The 22,038-nt window shown below is 51.3% G+C and overlaps 3 protein-coding genes across 7 annotated transcripts; all 3 read right to left on the reverse strand.

Annotated features, from left to right (window-relative positions):
• Positions 1-10: 10 nt before the first annotated feature.
• PPP4C (protein phosphatase 4 catalytic subunit) lies at positions 11-7,606 on the reverse strand. The gene is made up of 9 exons (XM_036919487.2): positions 7,516-7,606; positions 7,119-7,280; positions 3,413-3,464; positions 2,810-2,860; positions 2,477-2,578; positions 1,713-1,886; positions 1,495-1,621; positions 534-723; positions 11-447 (listed from the first exon to the last, which is right to left on the reverse strand). The coding sequence occupies exons 2-9, from the start codon at positions 7,214-7,216 to the stop codon at positions 318-320; spliced, it is 924 nt and encodes a 307-aa protein (XP_036775382.1). The 5' UTR covers positions 7,217-7,280; positions 7,516-7,606; the 3' UTR covers positions 11-317.
• Positions 7,607-9,640: 2,034 nt separating this feature from the next.
• ALDOA (aldolase, fructose-bisphosphate A) lies at positions 9,641-14,930 on the reverse strand. 2 transcript variants are annotated; one of them, XM_057487118.1, is made up of 9 exons: positions 14,794-14,930; positions 12,203-12,329; positions 11,912-12,123; positions 11,372-11,426; positions 11,088-11,248; positions 10,671-10,754; positions 10,389-10,563; positions 10,027-10,226; positions 9,641-9,941 (listed from the first exon to the last, which is right to left on the reverse strand). In XM_057487118.1, the coding sequence occupies exons 2-9, from the start codon at positions 12,312-12,314 to the stop codon at positions 9,846-9,848; spliced, it is 1,095 nt and encodes a 364-aa protein (XP_057343101.1). In that variant the 5' UTR covers positions 12,315-12,329; positions 14,794-14,930; the 3' UTR covers positions 9,641-9,845. The 2 variants fall into 2 exon arrangements, with proteins under 2 accessions (XP_057343101.1, XP_036775374.1); XM_036919479.2 differs by lacking the exon at positions 14,794-14,930 and adding an exon at positions 13,616-13,847.
• LOC118929423 (sperm mitochondrial-associated cysteine-rich protein) lies at positions 13,615-21,650 on the reverse strand. 4 transcript variants are annotated; one of them, XM_036919495.2, is made up of 6 exons: positions 21,504-21,650; positions 21,207-21,241; positions 20,258-20,401; positions 19,862-20,017; positions 14,794-15,830; positions 13,615-14,108 (listed from the first exon to the last, which is right to left on the reverse strand). In XM_036919495.2, the coding sequence occupies exons 2-5, from the start codon at positions 21,210-21,212 to the stop codon at positions 15,717-15,719; spliced, it is 420 nt and encodes a 139-aa protein (XP_036775390.2). In that variant the 5' UTR covers positions 21,213-21,241; positions 21,504-21,650; the 3' UTR covers positions 13,615-14,108; positions 14,794-15,716. The 4 variants fall into 4 exon arrangements, with proteins under 4 accessions (XP_036775390.2, XP_036775388.2, XP_036775389.2 ...); XM_036919493.2 differs by having other exon boundaries at positions 20,958-21,241; XM_036919494.2 differs by lacking the exon at positions 13,615-14,108 and having other exon boundaries at positions 14,793-15,830; positions 20,958-21,241.
• Between the last annotated feature and the right edge of the window lie 388 nt (positions 21,651-22,038).

Below are 22,038 nucleotides of genomic sequence, written 5' to 3' on the forward strand. Positions count from 1 at the left end.
GACACAAATCCAAAGACCATTTTTCTTCTTTTATTAGAATTTTTTCTCAAAATTTTTATCTAAAAACAAACAAAAAATAAAAGGAAGAAAGGAAAACAAAATATTATTGGAAACTTCACAATTCAAGTCAGGAGAAAGGAGAGAAAGAGCATGGAGCTGAGCTGAGGCTCCAAGCCTCTCCAGACAAAGTCCTCACCCTCAAAGTGCCCTCTCTGTGGGGAGAGCAGAGCTGGGGACAGCCCCCCATGCCCAGCTTCCACCTGGAGAGGAGGCTGGAGTCACAGTGGTCCAAGAGCAGAGGGGCTGGAGCCAGAGGGTCACAGGAAGTAGTCAGCCACAGGCTTCTTGGAGGGGATGCCACGTGTCTCTTGGGGAGCGGCCTCAAAGATGATGAAATCTTTCTGGAGATGCTCATCCAGTTCTAAGATGGCAGCCACATTCCCACAGCTGGAAGTCAAGGACAGCACTGTTAAAGCAGTGGATCAACCTAGACCCCCAACCCCCACTGTGACCTCCCAGCACAGGCTGCTCACCGGTAGCAGTAGTTGGGTGCCGACCACACAGTGAGCACAGTCTCATTGAAGTGCCACTTGTAACCTTCCATCACCAATTGGTGGGCACGGCAGATCATGTCAATGTCATTGGCTGCGTTGAACTGGGCCACCACGTCACTGCCAAATAGGTAGCCAGCTCCACGAGGGCTCACACCCCAGCCTGTTGTGTCTGAGGCAAATGAAGGAACGGAGGGGAAGAGAGAGGGTGTCCTCAAGGCTTCTCTAGTTGCCCACTGCCCTTCTAAGGAGAATATCCTGTCCCCCTTCCCCAGTCAGGCCTGTGGGGCAAGAGCACAGGGCCTAATGGGGTCTGAGGGGTTCTGAAGGACAGGACAGCAAATGGGGCAGATAAGCTCCAAAGAATTTCTTGATGGTTGGAGCTGTTTCACGGAGTGCCCATGTCGTTTACTGTCCAGACAGGCACACCACGCCGGCAGAGAAGGTGGGACCAAGGACTGCCCCGGCTAGCAGTGGGGCAGCTGGTGTGGCAGTGAGGGAGTGGGGCTGTGTGTTACAGCAGGAGCCCTACTGGTATTTGGGAGATGTGGCTTTCAATCTACAAGCCAGGGAACCCTAAAAAATAAGGGGCCCTCAGAGGGCTATCATTCTGAGAATCTGACCTCTGCAAAAGCCCCTGAACATTCAGGGAGCTGTTGATTTGTCCCCAACAAGCCTCTGAGCTATGACATACATGCTCCAACCCCTTCTCTGAGCTCAAAGCACCAGCTCCCCACACACCCCACTCCTCCCTCATGGGTGCTACTGGTGGGCAAGTCAAGCGCAGACACCAGTGAAAACCAGCCCTGCTCTGCTCTTCCCCAAACTCACATGGTCTGGCTGTCCCCACCTTCAAGCACTTGCTTTAACACAGGACCTCCTTAAGTCTCCCACCAATTAAGGGTAGAGTCTACCTACCCCTGCCCCATCTGCCTGCCCTCACCTTCAGGGTCAGACCAGAGCAGGTCACACATGGGCCCATCATGCGGCACCTCCTGCTTTCGGTCAATTGTCCGGATCTGGTCCAGGGTCTGGATGGATGGGGAGAGGCCCCCATGTACACAGAAGATCTACAAAGAGAGCAAGAAAGGAGGGAGGGCTGGCTGAAGCCTGGCACCTTTCCCACCCCTCCCGACCCCTGGGGCCCTGTGGCCGGCCTACCTTGCCATCGATGATGGCTGATAGGCTGAGGTAGTCAAAGATCTCAGTGCAGTAGCGCCACACAGTCACTGAGCCATACTTGCGCAGGCACTCATCATAGAAGCCATAGACCTGGGTGATCTGGCGGCTCTCATGGTTGCCCCGGATCAGAGTGATGCGGTCAGGATAGCGAACCTGGAGGTAGCCACGAAGCCAGGGATGGGGGCTAGGCTCTGTCTCCTCCTTATAACCTTATCTGTCCTCTCCCAGACCTCCTCATATCTGCCAGCCCCACTCTATCCTTATCACCACTGCTCCAGCCCAGAATCACATAATCTCTTGCCTAAACCATGGTACATCCAGCTCAAAGACCCTCACTCCTCCTCAAAAGGATGCAAAACTGACCCCACCCTGTCAACTGTAAACCTACTGGCTCTAGCTCCCTTTTCACTTACCAGGTAGACCAAGCCCTTAGCAAGATACTGATGGCCCTTTGTCATCTAGCTCCTTATACCCTCTCCCCCACCAGCAGATACTGTATTAACACAAGGGAGCATCTGTTTCCTCCCTATAATGCCACCCCTCTGACCTCATCCTCCAGGGGCCCAATCAGACACCCCCAAGTCAAGGAAACCTTCTCTGACTAGCCCCCACCAAGCTGCATGTGTCTGTCACGAGCAATACAGCCGACTTGGAGAGGAATAGAGCAGGAGAGGGCAGGAAGGCTGCAGACAGGTCAGGCCTGAGGTGGCCCAGGTTTGGGCTCCGAAGCCAGGGGTTCCCACCTTAAGAGCCAACAGCAGGAGAAACGTTTCGACGCTGTAGAAACCACGATCCACAAAGTCCCCCATGAAGAGGTAGTTGGTCTCAGGTACGTCACCACCCACCTAAGAGGAGGGAGATTCTGCTTGGCCCTACACTGTCCTCTGCCCACTGTAGTGGTGGTCCATGTGCCAGTCAAGTTGAGGCCCCTCTCTCATAAAGGGCCCACCTAACTAGCGGTTTCTTGCCCCAGTGCCACTCACCAAAATCAAAGCTTCCATTCTCAATTAAAGGGGTCTGCCAGTCACCCCCCAACCTTGCCACCAGTCGCCTTTCCCAGTGTTCCCCACACTCACTCTGAACAGCTCCTTGAGGTCATAGAACTGTCCGTGGATGTCACCGCATACCTGGGAAGTAAGGAGGAGGGTCAGCACTTACAGTCGGAAAGCCTCTGCTCCTCTGCTTTCAAAACACCCACTGCTTTAGGAGAGCCTTATCCCTCTTGGCAAGCCTCTACTTCTCAGGGCTACTCTCCCACCCAAGTCAGCCTACTCTGTAATCATCCCCCAGCGCACTATGAATGTGAACTAGTCGGTGGGCAACAGCTAGAGCCAGGTCTTTCCAGCCATACCTGTACCTCCTGGAGGTCCTGGTTCCCTCCTCTCCCTACTCCCCTCAAGGAACCCAGAATAAAACATCTAATAACAAAGAAAGCATAGAAACATGTAGAGCAGAACCACTCACCAAATGAAGAGTCCTTCCGCTTTGCCTGAGAATATTCCCCTGACAAAAGACCCTTCCCATAACATCCATGTCTCATAAAAGCTCCCTTGACACTGGGGGAGGGGATACATGGCCTCTCAGGGATGAGGGGGCAGACTTCTAGAAACTGCAACACTATAGAAAGTCCACGTGCCTAAAAGACCAAGCCAGGCTCTGGAGGGACAGAGGGTACTCACTGTGACTGGCGAGTCCACCCTCTGCACGTTGCTCTCCTCTACCAAGATCTCTCTGGAGACAGGAGAAGACCAGGGTCACCACAGGCAGCCCAATTCCCGACGCTTCTTTGGAAGGGAGGGGAGGTATGAGGTGGTCCTTGAACCTCTAGGGGGCAGGAGTGAGGTGCACGATTTCCCCAGGATAGGCTGATCACAGCCTCCACTGCTCAACACCTTAGCATGGCTCCCCACTACCAAAAGGCCAAAAGCCCCAGCTCTTATTCCAGTGCTCCAAGCCTTTCCCAGCCTTGACACTCCCTGCTGTGCTCTTTCACACATTTAATACTCACTCCCAAAACACAGACTTTTCCCCCTTCTCCACAGAGCCCTGTGTTCATGCTGCTCCCTCAGTTTCACTCCCAGACCGTGCCCCTGACTGTGCTCTTACCACCCCTCTCACCCCATCCCAGGGGCTTCCTCCCAGACTGTCCAAAGGCATGGGGACAGGCAGACCAGTCTTCAGATGTACCTTCAAAGTGATACATTGTTGCTACTTTTTCATTAATTTATTTAGAAGCAGCCAGAGTTTTGTTCTTCCATTTCTCCCCCAAGTGCTACTTCTACTGGAGGGAGCATGACATAAAGTCACTTTGTCACCTAATTTAAGCAGTACCCTATTTCATTTTTGATAACAGCAGTAAACATTCCAGTTTACCCACGTGTTAACCTAACTGTAGTTGAGAGCTCTGCATGGATGATGCATGCAGTCAACCAACCACCCTCACAGAGGTGGGACCTGAATAAAGGCCACTTGGCTCCAGTGTCTGGCTCTTTCATCAGGCTACTTGGACACAGGAGTACCATCAGCACTTGCTCAACCTCTTTCTGCCACTTGCCTTCCACTAGACTAGGAACTCCCTGAGCTCAGGAAACGGTGGTGTCACATATGGTCCTCAGGGTGCTCTGCAGACAAATATGGCCCAAAGGAGGTGTGCACTGCCTTTCGGGAATGGGAGGAAGCACTGGCAGTGGTCCACAGAACAACCAGGTTTCCCCACCTGTGCTGTACCTTGTGTTGAACACCCCTCCACTTGCCAGCTACTTATAATATTTTAATGACCTTTCCAACTGACTTAGGGGTTCTTTTCATCCTCATCTGACAGACAAAGAAACCAAAGCTAAGAGAAAAAAGGGGCAAGATCAAGGTCACAAAGCTGGAGAGTGGCTGAATTGGAATTCAGGTGACCAATCTGCTGAGAATTTATGCCAGCCTCTTTCACAGACTCTAGGTCAAAACCCCACTTCAGCGCCAGCAACACACCCCAGCCCTCTCAGGGCTCACAACCACTCACCTTTACGTCCACAACGAAAATACTACCTTCAGGAAGTGCCCACCAAAGTGCCAGGCCCTGTCGCTAGATATGCCCGATCTCATTTGAGCTCCATAATGATTTCAAAGATTTAGAGAGGTACTGACCAGGGTCATATTGTTTGTAGGTCACAAAGCTGGGATTCATAATAAAAACCACTTAATTCAAACCCTCTGCTCTTTTAACATGCTATTTTTCAATATGAGTGAGTCCAGTTCATGTACTTCAGGTCTCTGCAGATCTGAGTCTGTACCCCCTAAGCAAGCTGAAACTTCTGACACTACCAGCCTCAGCCCCGGCTCCTGGTGGGTCCTCAGAAGGTCAGGGGAAAGTGCTAGAGTTGGTCGCTCTTCAGATTGGGTTTGGGATAACAGTGGCCAACTCAGGCCTTACCTGGTACCTGCCACCTCCATCTGTGCTGGGCAGGAACTTGCCCATCTCTCAGTCCTTTATGGCTCCCTGCTACTTCTCACAGTCTAAATGTCTCTGCTTGCTTGTCAATGAGCATGGACTATGGTGAAGACCTAGATCCAAAACCAACCTCCCCTCCAACTAGCCGTGAGACCATGCGCAAGACATTCTTTCCTCTGAGGCTTATTTTCCCCTTCTGTGAAATACCCCTGTACTACCAAGTCCATAGGGCTGCTGCAAAGAGCAATGGAAACTGAGTATGTAATTGCTCTGATATTCTGAAAACTCCACCATGCTATACAAGCACTACCTACACCACCAGACTGATTAAGGCCCTGTAGGGGAAACTAACAGGAAAAAAATGACATGCAGTGACTGGTTTAAGTTCGTAAAAATGCCAATCAAGAGGGAGCATGGATGACTAAAAACACCATGGAGTTGGTCAGTGAAATTTTACTGAGCCAGAAAAACATGGAAAAGCCACAGACAAGCATTTAGAAAGGGGTTCTGCCTGTTTGCCAAACCCACATAGGCTCTGTCTGGCTGTTACAGGTCTATGTGGGGCAAAACTAAGCAAAGAGCCTGTTGACCAAGAGTTCAAAACCCAGTTTTGTCACTTTCTCTGTGGGTGATCTCAGTCAAGTCACTAGGCCTCTAGGAGTCATGCCTTTCTGTTCTGTAAAATGGAACAAATAACTCCACCTGCCAAGACTGCGGTGGGGAAGAAATGGCATGTTTTTTGCCAGTACAAGGACAGGCTAATAGTGGGCCTAGTGTTCAATAAATGTGGGGTATTTCTGCTTCCTCTTTTCCAATTCTCCAGCATAGTGGAAACCACAAATAGTACCTCAAAGGTGGCAGGTAATTAGTCTCCTTACTGTTACCTACATATCTCACGGCCTCTACTCCTACTTGGAATGCCCTTCACTGGCCCTGCTCCTATCAGCTATCCAAATCAATCTCACCTTCCAAGGCCCCCTTCTATTAGAACCTTCCCTGATGACGTCAGATTCCCATCAGCACTGCCCTATTCCTATACAGTAACAGCAGTAACACCTGAGCACTGTCGAGCATTTACACTGTACCAAAGCACTGTGCTAAGCTCATCTCAAGCACCAACTTACTGACTTTTCACAACCATCCTATTCAGTACTATTATTCCCAATTTACAGATAAAGAGACTGAGTCTCAGAGACCCCCAAATAACCAACACAGCTAGTATATGGCAGAACTCAGACTCCAACCTAGAGCCATCACATTCTAAAGCTTGCGCTCTTAACCACTGTATCACTCTATTTCTCACAGCGCTCTCAGTTGGGTCTCCCCTCCTACCATGCTTAATTCTACTCTAGATTATTCACTACCATTCTTTGGGCTTTCAAACTGAGCATTAGAGTGATCCAACTCCACGTTCTTGCATTATAGCCTGAAAAGCGGCAGGAAACAGAGAACTGGCTTCAGACTCCATCCCTCACATGCTGGTTGAGCCCTTATGTGTAAAATGCAGATACTCCCACCTACTTGTAAGTGGAATTAAAATAATTTCGTAAACCACAGAATGCTTAGCTTTTCTGCTTTTAACTTTTATTCTTGCTGTCACTTCTTTGTATCATCTTATTTTTCCAGGCCCATCCCCAAAGTTCAGTTCGTCCAAGAAGCCTTCTCTGTTCGCTGACAGATAGGGTTGCTTTACTGACCTTCCTAAGTACTTTCTACAATTTTCTAACTCCACTGAAAACACATCATCTCAAATTTTTAAGTGTCTTTATCCAGATGTGTCTTCAACCAAACAGGCTGGCTGCTCCTCAAGTAAAGTGGCCCTATTCTGCTCCTCTCTGGGAAAGCTTCCAGAATAGGCCAGGCCCAAAGTTCTTAGCTGGGTTTGTACCAGGCCGGAACCCCCGGGCAGCGGTCGGACCGCCTTTCTTCCGGGCCACCGGGCTCACCTGGCCTTAGCGCACAGGGCCTTGACTTCGCTCTCCTTGATGAGCTCGCAGCGCCGCAGCTGCTCGATCTGCCGGTCCAGGTCGCTGATCTCCGCCATGGCCCACCCCCCGGCGCGGGTCAGAGCCGGGGCCACCGCCCCCTCCGCACCGCACAGGGGTCTCCTGAGGAAGGTGAAGATGAGCCCTCGGATTAGTGCCCGTAGTGCGGGACCGGGGTATGGGAAATGGGTAACTTGATTCTGGAGCTGGCCGGTCCCTTCCACCCACGCCTCCCTTCACATCAGCCCCCAGACCCCAGCGACCCACAGCCCTGGCTGCCCCACCCCTCGCTAACTCCCACTGAACCCCGCGGTCCCGCTCTAGGAATGGGTGGCTTAACGGGGCCTCAGACTATTACCGCCGCCGCGACTCCCGCTCCGGCTCTTGGGCTCCCTGCCTTCTTCCTCCACTCCGCTGTGCGCCACCGCCACTGCCACTTCTACTTCCGGCCCCGCCGCGGAAGCAAAGGGATATTAGTTCCGCCACGCGCCGGATGTGGCGTCATACACACCTTCCCCTTCCCATGCCGCGCTCTTAACCCCACCTCTCAGGCAATGGAAAAGAACCTAAGGAACCTGATGTTCTCCACTTGGGGGCGGAAGTTATTGTGGGCTAAGCGGATTGGCACTGTGACGGCTGTTAAAGAGACCCCTGTCCAGTCCCCTCCCATCTCAGGGGTACTGAAGCTAAGCTGACTCCACCTTGTAACTTCGTGTCAAACGTATTTACCCATTTAGTCAGCCTCCCCCATTACAATCCCTGAGGGATGGCACTTTAGTCCACCCTTGCAGCCTAGACCTGGCACAGTAGGCATACATATTTGTTCAATGGATGCAGGAAACCCAGTCCAAATCTCTTCCCATGGTCTCAGAGAAATCTTTATGTTGGACCTCCGAAGTTAGAGGCAGAAAGCAGTCTACCCTCCCCACACCAACCCTATGCCTCAGTTAGGATGACCTCCCTGATTCCAGAACGATCCCTTGACACCCTTCAGTTGCTTTCTGTTTGCAAGTTTTATTCCTGTTTTTTTCCAAGAGGAGAAACTGGGTCGAAGTGCTTAAGTAACTTGTTCATGGTTACACAGCAAAGAATTTGGGGGTTTGAATGAAGGTTGAAATTTGAACCCAGGAAAGCTGTGTTCAGCTCATTTCTCCTCCACCTATCATACTTTCTAGTATTCACTTTGTCATTTTAGGAATTCCGTAACTTCCCAGCTGGCATTTAGGTCTTCTGCCTCCCTAGCCTCTTTTGCTGCAGAGGATATGACTGGTTTTTAAGCAAACTTTGTTGTGTCTGACACTGCACATGCTGCGTTCTTTTTAATATCCTTTTCTGCTATTTTCTATTGACCTTTAGTTTTTGTTTGCTTTACTTCAGATTTTGTTTCATAGAGTTGAGTGAAGACAGAGAAGTGAAGCCAAAGTTTGGAGGGTCATTAGAAGTGGGTTTGGTTTTGTATGTAGGCTACATTGCAAATGTGAAGAAAGGACCAAGTTATTAAGACTCCTAAAAGGTCCTGGGTAAGTCAGTTTCTATGTGGATCACTACAGGGACTCAAGAGGTCCAAAGAGATCAGAAAGGTCAAGATTATTATTTTCTCTATAGAGGGGAGCTCAGATAACAAAGGGCCCATAGCCAGAAACTTGGGAAGTGACAGGACTAACTTGGTCTCTGGTTAAAACTAGTGTCTTTAACAGCTTAAAAAACCTGAAGCAGTTACTGCTGTCTTCCCAGCCTGGATTGCGGAAGGGGTCAAGGCATAGTATAGGGGGTTAAGTTCAGGATGCTTATTCTGGCTTCATGGAAAGCAGCAGCTACAAAGACTCAGTTCTTATCCTGGAATCTTGAGTGCCATAGTTCTGTGTACCTGAGTTATTGAGGGGGTGTGCTGGAGATCCCAGGTTCTTCAAGGGGCACAGCTCAAAGACTAAGAAGCTGGTTCTAAACCCATCTTACATTAAGATGGGAAAACAGACAAGCTGAACAGTTATAGATTAAGGAGAAAGGCATTAATAATCTTGAAACAGAGTGATCTTGGGCAATACAGTCTTATGCATATAGTGGGAATAACAGCACCTATTCATGTAGAACACTTATTATGTTGCATGGCCCACAGCACTCAGAAAATGTTGGCTTTGGTCAGTGGCTATTTTTGCCATAGGGCCCTATTGCACCCATTGAGTTCAGGGTCTAAAAGGGGCTGAGCCTGCAGCCTCCTAAGACTAGCAGTTACAGAGGCACCACCCTGCTGTGAGCCTTATCAGATGCTGTTGGTAGAAAGGGGCAGAGCATTTGAGGATTGAAAGAAAAGTTTCACAACCTTTCCTCTTGAAGCCCTGGGCAAGTAGACTACAGAGCAGGAAGATCCTATTTTGCCCCTTCACTTTCTTCTTAACCAGGAAGGAAGAACACAAAAAAAGGACTCAATTCTTCTGGGCTCTGCCACCTCCCCTCCCCTGAACATCACAGACATGGACAACAGATTCCCCCTTAAATAGTTGTTTATTGGCAGTGGGCAGGAAAGGGCAATGGAGTTAGCATACATGGATACCACCACAAACCAATGTCACAAGGGAGGCAAAAGTGATGGGAAAGCAGCCTGGATCCCCGGATAAGACCCCCCTCTTCAAGAATGTGGGAGGGGTTGGGGCCTGGAGTGTTGAGGGGGCAGCCTTAGAATACCTCCGCTTAGTAGGCATGGTTAGAGATGAAGAGGGACTCGCTGGCTGCAGCCCCGGACTGACCACTTGGGGTATACTTTCCTTGGCAGGCGAGGCTGTTGGCCTAAGAGGGGAGAGGAGCCAGAGTGAGGTCTCTTTTCAGAATCCCACCTATCCCACCACCCTCCCATCTCCTGCCACTTCCTTACCAGGGCTCGCTTGACATACTCCTCCTGGGCAGCCTTCAGGTTCTCCTTCTTTCCACCCCAGGCCTTCAGGGCAGAGGCCTGCAGGGCTCGGCCATAGGAGAAGGTCAGGGCCCATGGCTTCAGCAGGCGGCACTTGTTGATGGCATTGAGGTTGATGGATGCCTCTTCCTCACTCTGGCCTCCAGATAAGAAGGTGATCCCTAGAACAAGGGGTGAAATGGGGGTGAGGGGCTATAGTCAGAGACCCAGGGGATTGGTAGGAGTCCCTAAAAGCTGACCTGAAAATCAGACCAAATAGGCATAAAGATTGTGGGTACAGTTCATCTATCTGTCAGAGGTTGAGATGAGGGTGTGGGTCTCACCAGGAACAGCAGGGGGCACTGTGCGACGCAGTGCCGTGACGGTTGCCATGGCAATCTCTTCATGGGAAAATTTCTGGGTGCAGGCATGGCCTGGGGTTACCATATTGGGCTTCAGCAAGGTGCCTTCCAGGTAGATGTGGTGGTCACTCAGAGCCTTATAGACAGCAGCCAGCACCTAGAGCAGGGCAAGACAAAGTGGGGTGAAGTGGGTGGACAGGAATCAGCCCCAGGGCCTTGGCCCAGCTGCCCAGCCCACCACACTGCCCAGGGAGGGCAACCTACCTTCTCAGTTACATACTGACAACGTTTCAAGTCATGGTCCCCATCAGGAAGGATCTCAGGCTCCACAATGGGCACAATGCCATTCTGTGGGGTGAGGGACAGGGTAGCTATAAGATTTCTACCCCAGAGCCTTACCTACAGCTCTCCACAGCTATCAGCCAAGATCTCATCTCCATGATGATAGAAATGCATGGCTTCATAGCTTCCAGCAGGTAGTACAATAAGAAACTCCTCAGGCCCACCCATGTGACCCTCATTCTGCCTCTCTGGGTCCTACACATGCCCCAGACGGATGCTTGGTGAGGATCCAGAACAGTTGCCTTGGGTGAGGTAGTTATCCTGGCAGATGGGTGGCAGGCTAGCTGACACTCAGGAACCAAATGAGATGGGACGCCTGTTGGGAACCTGTAGGCCCACCTGCTGGCAGATGCTGGCATAACGGGCCAGAACATTGGCGTTTTCCATGATGGCAAGGGACGAGGGGGTGTGTTCCCCAATCTTTAACACACAGCGCCACTTGGCAAAGTCTGCTCCATCCTTCTTATATTGGGCACAGCGTTCAGACAGCCCATCCAGCCCTGGAGAGAAGAGTCAAGAGCATGGCAGAGGAGGAGGTAGGTGGTTCCCACTCACTCTTGGCACCCAGAGGGGTACCGACCTAGGTGGGTGGTCCATAGGGCAAGAAGCTGAACAGTTCTCACCTTGGGTGGTAGTCTCACCATTTGTTCCCGCCAGGGGCACCACACCCTTGTCAACCTGTTGGGGTGGGAGCAACAATATGGGACAGAGGAAATGATCTCTAGTGTCCTTTTATCCTCAGTAGCCCCATTCTGCCCCCAACTTCACTGAATCTGTCAAGGGCATCTCATGGTTTGTAAATGTTTTCACTTAGTTACAGTATCCAGTCTTAGAAAATATAACACATGGGGTTATTATTTGGCAGAGGGCCTGAGGTCCTGCCACTTACTAGTTCAGTGAGCAAAATTTTCACTGCCTTGAACTTCTGGTTTTCCATCTGTACAATAAGGGTAATACCTTGCTCTCAGGACTATAAGGGCTAAATATGCCAAGCAGGACCCCTAAGTTTTTAGCTTCTCTTACACATGCTTTAGAGGTGATCTGGGGCATATTCCACCCAAGTCTCCAGGCTCCCAACTGAATGTTCAGCCCCCAGCCTCTTACTCGGGGCTTTGTTCCCCCAGACCCATCTCAAATCATATTCTGAGGCCCAGTCCCCTCACCTTGATGCCCACAACACCACCCTTAGATTTGATAACTTGGGGGAAGGGACGCCCATCATCTGTCTTCTGGTAGAGTGTCTCATGGAAGAGGATGACACCCCCAATGCAGGGATTCACACGGTCATCGGCAGTCAGCAGCAGCTGGCGGTAGAAGCGCCTGTTCTCCTCAGTGTTCTCAGTGCCGATGGACTGCAGCCGCTTGGCAATGCTCCCTGGAAGGGACCATCACACGGGAATGAGGGGATCAGCCTGTCACCCCTGCGCCCTTCTCCCACTATGTCTTGCCCATACCTGTGGACTCATCTGCAGCCAGGATGCCCTTGCCCAGAGCCACGATGTGGTGAGCTATGTCAGAGAGCTCCTTCTTCTGCTCTGGGGTCAGCGCTGGGTATTGATAAGGCATGGTGCTGGTTTGTTCCTTGGCAGAGGAGATAGAGGGGGAGGATTCATCAGCTGGGTCTTCCTGTGTCTTCCAATGGGGAGGGCCCCTTGTCTGGAGGTCAGAGCAGAGGTTCCCTACCTCCCCTACTCCACACCCTGGCAGGTCTTGGAGCACTTCCTGTCCCCAGCTCTCCCCTTCACCCGACTTCCCTATACTAGGCCTGCCTCCTGTACCTTTCCTAACTCTGTCTGTTGCTGGGTGTTGCCCAGCTGAGGGTGGGGTTGCATACTGGCATCTGGGGTAAATGAATATGCCAGAGCCATAGACAGGTGGCTCATGTAGAAGCTGGACCCTTCTGACTGGCATCTTGCCATGGGGTCACCTTGCCTAGAGGCAAAATCGAACCAGAGTAATTTAGAGGTAGTACCTAAGGCAGAGGGCCCAACCCCCTCCTCTGAAAGGACCCAGAGAAGGGTAAGGTCTGTGTTTCAAGTCACACAGCAACTGAAGGGTCAGATCTGAGATTAGAACCCAGATCTGACTGCCAAACGGGTGTTCCTTCCAATCCACCCAAGATCCCAGGGATAGCCCAGTCTCTATCGCCTCAAGGACATCCCAAGGTCAGGCTTCTACCAGGGTCAGCAGGAGGGCATTAGGAAAAAGATGGGAGGGTAATCAGAAGCTCAGGAAAGGGCAGCAGAGGAGGCCCAGCCCGAGGTGGAAGAAAGCGATGAGGTTTGCCAATCTCACTGTTCATACATGGTAAGAGAATGTGGAGGAGAGGTAAGCGCCCCACCCCTGCCCCTGAAAAATGTTGTCTGCTCGCACGGCTGTGGCTGTTCCAGGCTCAGAATCAAGGTCATCAAATAAGGAAAGACAGGGACTGTTAATGGGGCATCAGGTGCTGACAAGGGGTTTCCCCTGCTAGCCAGGGGCGCCCGTCTCCCAGGGTAGGTAGGAACCACCAGCTTTCGGGAACCCTGAGAAAGTATATGAGCTGGTCTCTACCCCTCCCTGCCTCTTAGGATCCCTGCAGAGGCAGAGGCCATAATCCTTTGCACCCGGGGTTCCAGCAAGAAAAGTGGAGATAGAATGGCTCTTCATCTCGGTCCCGCTTCCTCCCCCGCCATGACTCAGCGCGCGGAGCCGCTGCACTGTGCAGCAACCCGAAGGAGCTCAAGCTGGACTCGAAGCATGTAGGTGGGTGGGTTGGGGTGATGCTGGGATAGGGTTGGGGGCTTCCCGTTGACACCCGACCCGACACTACCCCCAGGAACCTTCTCCACGGTTCCTGACCCTCACACGTGGCATGGAGCGCTCACCTGGCACGGGAGAGGGGCGGGTGTGCGGGGCTCAGCGGTGGAGGGCAGCGGGCTGTTGAGTGGACCGAGGGCCCGAACGCGGCAGTCGTCACCAGAACCCCGGTTCTGCGGCGCGTTCCAGGACGAACGCTGCCTATTGTGCTCCGGAGAGGCGGCGCAGGGGGCGGGCAGGAGGGAAGTGGTGCCTGGCCTTATAAAGGCACCGCTCCACCCTCCACCAGATTTTTTTCCCTTACAGGGGGCCGAAGGCGCCCCAGCGTCCAATTGCAGGAGAGGAACTGTGGGACAGGCCGCCCCCGAAAGGCGAAGCCCTAAGGCGGCGCTTGGGCGGGGATAGTGCCGCGAGAACTCGATCTCTCCTGGTCACCCTCCACACCCGACACTCGGACGTGACTCAGGCCACATTCCACAAGTCGCCTGGACCCTCCCCTCCGTCTTCCTTTACCCCCAGCCTGGCGCGCTTTGGGGGCCGTGACTCAGCCGAAATTTGGCACTGGAGGAGATGGGGATGGGGTGGAGGAAACGCGGATGATAGGGCGCAAAGAGACCGAAGCTCAGCCTCGCTCTCAAGCCCCGTCCCGCTGCCCGGGTAGCCCCAGCTTCCGGCCTGCGCGGATGCAGCGTATGTCACGCTGCAACAGAACCCAGATATCGGGGGTCCCCCGGCCTCGTCCGCAGGCTGGACTTGCGGACTCCGGGACGAGGAGCCGCACATCCTTGTGTCACCAGCCCAGGCAGAAGAGAGGCGGAGGACAAGGCGGCGAGTGGATTCACAGGGAGCTCCGCAGGAAAAGTGGTCAGGCTGGCAGGGGCGGAGGCGAGGCGGCAGCGATTCCGGATGTCGCGCCTGGGCCCCAAGGGCAGCCTTGACCGCGCGCACGCGCTCTCCGCCTGGGGCTGGCGGGCACTTGCCTGAAGCCCCGGCAGCCACCGAAAACCAGATTACACGCAAACTGGCCGCCCCAGATTTGCTCCGCCCAGGCAAATCTGGGAATGCGAGGCCAGAGCCCCTGCGAAAACACCTTCCATGGATCTGATTTCCCGCCCCAAAATAAAATCCGTCCCTGAGATGGTCAGCCTTCCATATACATTCCGAGCCTCTATCCCAACGCGCCAAGTCTCTTCTAATCCGGACCCTTTCGGCCCAACCAAACCCCCTCCGTCCTGCTGATGCCCACCTGCGAGGAGGTTGAAGGAGCAGGCAAAGCCTGGTCAGCAGCAAGTGATCCAGGTCACTCCAGGGCTGGGTTATAAGGCAGCTTCTGCCCTCCCCGCAACCAATGTCCCCAGCCTTCTCCAGTGACCTTTCCTCAAGGCAGATCCCCTGGCAGGGACCTATATTTAGGGAAACTTGAAGCTCCTGACATTCACGCCAGAGTGGGGCCTAAAGTGAAGGAAGGTGAAGGAAGATGCCCTATTTTGGGAGTAGAGGGATGGCCCTCTGCCCACTCACCAGTACCTCAGAGGAAATTTCTTCTTGGAAATTCAGACTGAAGCCCTCAAAACAGTAGTCAAGAGATAAAAATATTTGGACAAGGATTCGTGGGGAAGGAAGTGGGGGGTAAAGGTACTCAGATCTATGGCCCTCCCTACCTCTTCCTCTGATCCTCCCTCCCAACTCGGCCTTTGCTGTGACTGTTGATTCTCTGGAGCTCATTTCTTTAGAGGGAGAGTAGGTGCAGGCACTCCACTCATACCTCGAAATAACTAAAGTCCGTTGATGGGGCGTGGCTGGGGTACCCCTATATCCTGATACTCAAAGCCCAAGTTTGTCCATGATGCTGTCTGTGGTGAGCAGTGTCCCCACCCTCACCTTCAAATATAACAGTTTACTTAGGGAAGGGAAAGGCAGGCAGAGGCCCTCCTAGAGCACTAGCCTCTTTCTCTTTTGGCCCACCAAAGGAGCTGAGACCAGCTGGCCAAAGGCTGAGTCTACTCTGCAGGGAGCCAGGCTCTCCACTGCTGGTTCCCAGGCTGGTGAGCTGGGCAGGCCATTTGCAGTTCCAATGCCCTGGAGAAAGGTGTCCTGAGGCCCCTCAGGAAAGAAGACATGTTGGCCCTGGGGGCTGGCCACTCCCCAAAGGGCAGGGACTCTGGGTCCTCATCGGAGCTTGATCTCAAAGCAGAGACAGTTGAGGCTCTGGCAGTCAGGCAGCTGGCACGCACAGGCACAGTCGCAGAGTGGGCAGCAGCAGTGGCAGGGAGGGGCCCAACCCTGAGAGAAAGAGGAAGGAGTGAGGGAAGTGAGCAGAAGGAATAGGGACCAAAGCCTGCAGCAGGTTCCCTCTCTGGGGAGAAGGGAACAGAATGGCCTGGGAAGTCCCACTTGCCCAGGGAACAGAGGGTACCATCCACCATTCTAGGGGATAAATCAGTTCCCTGTGCTGTTGAGAAATCAGCCCAGACAATGTTCCAAACAGTTGAGTTCAGGAGCTGGAAGAAATTATTCAGGAGGTTCTTTCTTTCTTCCCATTTTATAGGCAAGGAGACTGAGGACCAGAGATGAACTGGCCTTGGTCCCACGCTAGGTCCCAACATTTAGCTCAAATGTGATTCTACTATATTCTGGGGCCTCATGCAACTGAAAGTGACTAGACAGGGAAGGCACACACACATTGTCTGTCCATAATGAAAACAACTTGGTTTTATGGATTTCTTCCTTGGCATGTGAACAAACTGAAGGGTCTCATTAATCATTTTCTAAGCACCTACTCTGTGCAAGGCACAGATTGCATTCATGAATGATTTGAAAAAAACTTTCTAATTTTCTTTGAAAATGGTAATTTGCATATTTAAAAAAATCTCTTAATGTTTTATAAAGTTATATCTCTTTTATTTATCAGAACCTCGAGTAGGGGGTCTTCTTTACAAAAAAGGAAATGAAGGCTCAGTCATTGAGGGGAGTTAACTAGCCAAAGGAATACACCTAGGAATAAGTGGGTCTGAGGTTTGGGTCCTGAGCTCCTCACTACCCCACTGCCTCCCAGGGCCAGGAATATCAGCTTCTTTCCAGGTCTGCTAGGGAAGGGACAGTTCATTTCATATTTCCATTGAGCTTAGCAGGGGACTCAGGGTCAGCAGGTATGTGAGATACAGATGAATGTTAAATAAATGGATGAATCAAAGACTATAATTTTTCCCTCTTTGGGCAAAGAAGAAAGAAGGGGGCTTCTCAACTCCCAAGGGAAGCAGAGGGCCTGTCTCTTAGGGAATAGGAATGGCATGTCCTTAGAAACAGGAAGGGAGAAAGAGCCCTCTCCAGCCCACTCCTCTCCTGCCTGGGACAACAATGATCTGTGACTGCTTCACACATGGACTGGGGTCAGGCCAAGTGGCTGGAGTGGGACACACCCAAAATGTGACAGAAGATTGGCTCCTTGAGGCTGAGGCAGAACTAGTGACAGTCACAGTTGCACAGCTCAATCAGACACCGGGCCAAGCCAGGAATAGGGGAATGACCTTTTGAACAGCTGAGGTTTCGGGGTACAGCGTCAAATGACTGGTAGGATCAGGTATCACTAGGGACCCCAGCAAGGGGAAGAGATCTGCCATATGCAGGGAGAGGGGTCTGAACTGGGTTGGTGCTACTGCCAACAGAACTCTCTCTCAAGGAGGAGCCATGTCAAGTGTCATGGTGAAAGGGAGAGCAAAGTGATTTCCTTGTGTTTGATGAGGGTGTGGTTTGGAGTGTCCCTGGGGAGTCCCAGTCTGGACATGAAGTTGGCTCTGTGGGGTTTTTGAGAACTGTACCATCCTTCTGTGTGCAGAACTGGTGGCTGAGAGACTCCAGTGTCCTGCCCTCAGAGAACAGAGCATTAAGTCATCAGGGCTCTATCTGCTGAAAGGGTTTAGATCTAGTCATTAATAGCTGGCTAATGGATTTCTCTACTTTTAAGCAGCCATAAGGCTTCTGGAAGGAATCTGCTATTTCAATACATTAAATAAGGACTCCACAGACTGTTAACCCCTCTGTTTCTGTAGGCTCTGAAGTTTTTCACTTTGATTTTGTGAAGGCCAATTGTCTTTACTTGTGAGAGTTCAGGCCAGATTTGAATCTAATTTAGGTCCATGTCTGGCAGATTCACATTTTGATCCTCAGTTTCCTCATCTCTGAAACAAATTTAACACCTACCTGATAGAATCATTGTGGGGAATCACTGGAAAAAACTAAGGCCCAGTGCCTGGCACCTAGTGGGCTCTCAATGAAAGGGAGTTATTCTTGTCACAGCACTCTTTCTTATAAGTAGTTTTTAGGAGTAGTTCTTAATCCTGGTGTGCATCAAAATGATGTGAGAACTTGTTAAAAATTCCAGTCCCATCCCAGACCTACTGCGTGTGGGGCCTAGATGCTCAGCTTTCCATTTAAGCCTAATACATGTCTCTTATCACATGCAGGGCTGAAAACCAACCATTGCACTATATTGCACAATTTCTCACACTCTATTATAATTGCTTACTTATTTCTTTCTATCCTTCACCAGAATGTGAGCCTTCTGAAGGCTGGGACCAGCTCTTGTTTTCAGCGCAGTGCCTTGATAGTACTCCATAAATCTTTGGTAAGTGAATAAATAAGTGAATGAATTAATTAGATCCTCACAATAGCTAGATCCATGTTTGTGAAAGAAGCAGAGCAGGCAAGTTTCTCCTCCAGAGAAGAAGAGAAACCTGGGTTTGTGTCCTGACCCAGGCCTCAGGCAAGTCACTCAAACCTCTTTAAGCCTCAGTTTCTACAGCTGTGAGGTAAGCAAGAGCTTTGTAATATTTCTGACTGTTACTGTTACTATTAGGAAACTGAAGGACAGAAAGACTTTAATGTACTTTGTGGAAAGATAGATCAAGGACAGACTGACTCTGCTTCACCCTCTGCCATTCTAGAATCCTTCCTGGCTCTGGCAGAAGCCAGATAGGATCAGACCTTGAGGTTCTTTGGAGGAACCTGAAGCCCTGGGGCATGGGAGGCTGGGGATGGGAGGAGCCAGGCCCTCCAGACAATGTACCTCCCTCCCTCCTCACCCTCAAGGAGGAGGGGCCCTTGACTATCCCTTTGCAGTGGACAGAAGGGGAAGCAGGCAGCATCCCCAATAGGGGATGAAAAATCATTTTGTAATTGAGCATTTCCTATAAAGCACAAGTCTTTAAGGACCCAGGTCTTCTCCTTTTTCCCATTTGCTCTTTAGCCCCAGCCCTGCCCACACCTACCCCTCCTTAACCCTAGTACCCTGGGAAAACCAGAAGTAGATTATTTGAAAGAGGAGAGCTCCTTGCCCCATAATTTAGAAACAGAGAACATCTATCTCCCAGGAATTTGACCAAATACAGTCAGCCCAAGTTCTGAATTTGTCTTTATCCTTACTCCTCCTTCCTATTGAAGGTCACCACTTCAAGGAGAGGAGCTTTGCTGTCTAAATCTCTGAGCCCGAAATAGGAAGGTAGTCAATTACGTTTAACATCTTTAAACCTGTATATGCAAAAATGGCCTGTCCTTTGTGAGCTAGGCTTCTCCCTTAGGATTCTGTTTCAACACACTAGTGACTCAACTTCCCTAAGCCAATTTATTCCCCTGAAACAGAGAATAAAAATACTTAGCTATCTGCATGTACAGACATGGATAGGTGGGCAAGGCACGATATCAAGTAGCAGTTGTGATAAAATAGTATGGGATGACCCCATTTTTTACCAAATAATAGTAAACTACAGCAGCAATATATTGTCTATTTCAGTTAAGAGTGACATACACAAAATGCAGCAACCTGAGTTACAGAGTGACATATTTCTATGTATTTCTACATGTGCACTTTGTAATCAATGCTTTTTGTTACCAGAAAAAATATATATATAGGCTTTATAAAGTACCCACCTCCCAGGGTTGCTGAGAAAATAATAATGTCAATAAAGTAGCAGTATTTGGAACATAGTATTCACTCAATGAACAGAAGGAGCTGTGTGACAGCATCTGTTTTTCTTTTAACTACCATTTTCAGAAGTGATTATGTGGCCTGCATGTGACACACATTTCTCCAGCTGCCCCTCTGTTTTCTTTTCTCCAAGTAGCTTTCATCAACAGAAAGTATCTGATATGGTGTTTATGTTAGTTTGGGCTTTTTCCACCTGATCCAGTACCTGGAACTAGACCAGTGCTTGGCCTGGAGTAAGTGCTCAGTACAACATGCTGTTGAACAAAAAAATATTGTACAGATAGTGCCTAGAGAGGGGCTGAGGGGGTCAAAGGATAGGATGAGAACTCACAGCTTCAGTGGGCTGGGGGCAGCAGGCATCCAGGCAGTTGGCTGGGCTAGGCAGAGGGAAGTCACAGGCTTCCACACAGGTCCAGCAACAGTCCTGGGGCCTAGAGGCGCCTTGCTTCCTGCAGAGGGAGCTGCAGTCTGTGCAGCAGCCCTGGGCCTAGGAGATGACAGGGTTCAGGAACTCACCCAGTTAGCAGGTAGCAACAGAGTTTTGGGAGAGGGGCAGGAGAAGGTTCTCCTGGGGATGGGAGGGGAGGGACTTACTGGTCTCACAAAAGGAATAGATGTGGGGACTAAATGGCAAAGGAGTGTCAAGGTAAGGCACGCACATGAGGGACAGACTGACTGGGTCCTTTTCCCCAGAGCCCACCCTTTAGCCCTTACCCAGGCCCCTCACCAGCAGGCAGCGCCTAGTCAGTAGCACTAGGCAGAGCAGCAACAAATAGATGCCCACAGCGATGAAGACGATGGCAGGGATGGGGAGCAGCAGGGAAGGACTGCTGACAGGAGCCGGGGTTGTATTCAGCAGGCTAGAGGATTCCTGGATGAGCACAGAGGGGAAGCGGTGAGAAGGAGGTGGGGAAGGGCTGTAGGAATACAAAAATAGCAGGAGAGACACCAGAAGTGGCTGGGAAAAGGGGAGGAACAGCCACCAAATGATGGGAAGAGAGCCAATAGGACTATGCTATCTTGTTCCCCACACCTGCCTCTCATCTGCACTTCAACATCATCAAGGACCTGTTGACCGTTGTAGGCTTTTCCAGACCTTCCTAGACCTTTTCTAGACGTACTGATTTTCCTTTCAGAATGCCTTTCCAAATGGATCAATTGCTTCCACTATACTACTTTATCATCCCTCTGCCCACATTATTGGCCCATCTTTGAACCTGCAGTTTTGCCCCTTTCCACACCAGTTGTCCCTGTGAGTCCCTCCCTTCCTTATAACCCATCAGTGGCTCCACTAACTCAGTCCAAACTTCTTATCTCAGCGACAAAGGCCCTGATGTAGCCTTGCCTACCTCTCCTTCCCTCCCCCTGGACACGCCATTTATCCTGAAGTCCCAGCCATTCCCCAAACGCCCAATCCTCTCTCTCACCCCCAAGTCTCTGCCCATGCTGTTCCAATGCCTAGGATGGCTTTTCTCCTTGATTACTTGGCAAACTCCTCATCTTGCCAGGAAGAACAGGAATGTGCCCTCCCGTGGAAAGTCCATCCCTGGAACTCTCTCACAGCTCTTGTCCTGAACTGGAAGGGTCTATGCTGGGTAAAGAGCCCCCTCTTCAGTCCGGGCTCGAAGTCAGGGTGAGGGGGCCGCTCCAGAGAGAGTAAGGGGCCTAGAACTCACGTCCATGGGGCATGACAGGTCAGTCAGTCCAGGACCTGCAGAGGAAAGAAAGTCCTAGGCCTCAGAAACTGGAGGGGCCATTGGACTAGGGTGCCCACTCTCCTCTTCCCATTCCCCGTTTGGAGAAACTGAGGCCCAACGATGCCCCTAGTCCGGACAGCAGGGATGGCGAGGGGATATTCCCAGGATTCCGGACGGCGAGTCCCTCGCAGGCCTCACTTAGGTCCAGGCCACACCTCTCTTCTGCCTCCATACCCCGGCGTCCTCCGGCGACCCATCCCCATCAGCTGCACCCACCGGGCCACAGTTCACGGATTCCGTGCCGCACTCCTCGAATCGGCCGCGGTGGCTACACGGCTCCGAAGCCTCCCGCCGCTTCTGGCTGTTGCCATGGGGATCAGAGCGTTAGTGCTACGGCGGCCGCCGAGGCCCAACCTCTTCCTCTACGCCTCGATTCCCCTATCCTCTCTTCCTCCTCCAGCAGTTCTTAGTCGCGGTCAACCGGGCGTTCCTCCCGTCCCTGAACGGAGGTGGTGAATTTCCGCTGCCACCCGCCTGGTCGGATCTTCATCGTGTGCTGGGACCTGCGGCGCCGCAAAGGGAAGACTGAACCCTTGGGATACACCTCCAATCTGCTGTTGACTTCGGCCAAGTCACTAAGCATCGCAGAGTCCATTTCCTCCTCTCTAAATTGGGGAACCTCCTGCCTCACAGGGATACTGTAAAACCCAAAACTTCTTGCTAATTGTGTATAATTGTTCTCAATATTTTTAAACCTGGCTGCACTTTTTATTGCCAGTGCCCTAATTTAAGACAATTTGCTTTCTTCAAC

Source organism: Manis pentadactyla, chromosome 10 (assembly GCF_030020395.1).
Source record: "Manis pentadactyla isolate mManPen7 chromosome 10, mManPen7.hap1, whole genome shotgun sequence".
Classification (NCBI taxonomy): Eukaryota; Metazoa; Chordata; class Mammalia; order Pholidota; family Manidae; genus Manis; species Manis pentadactyla.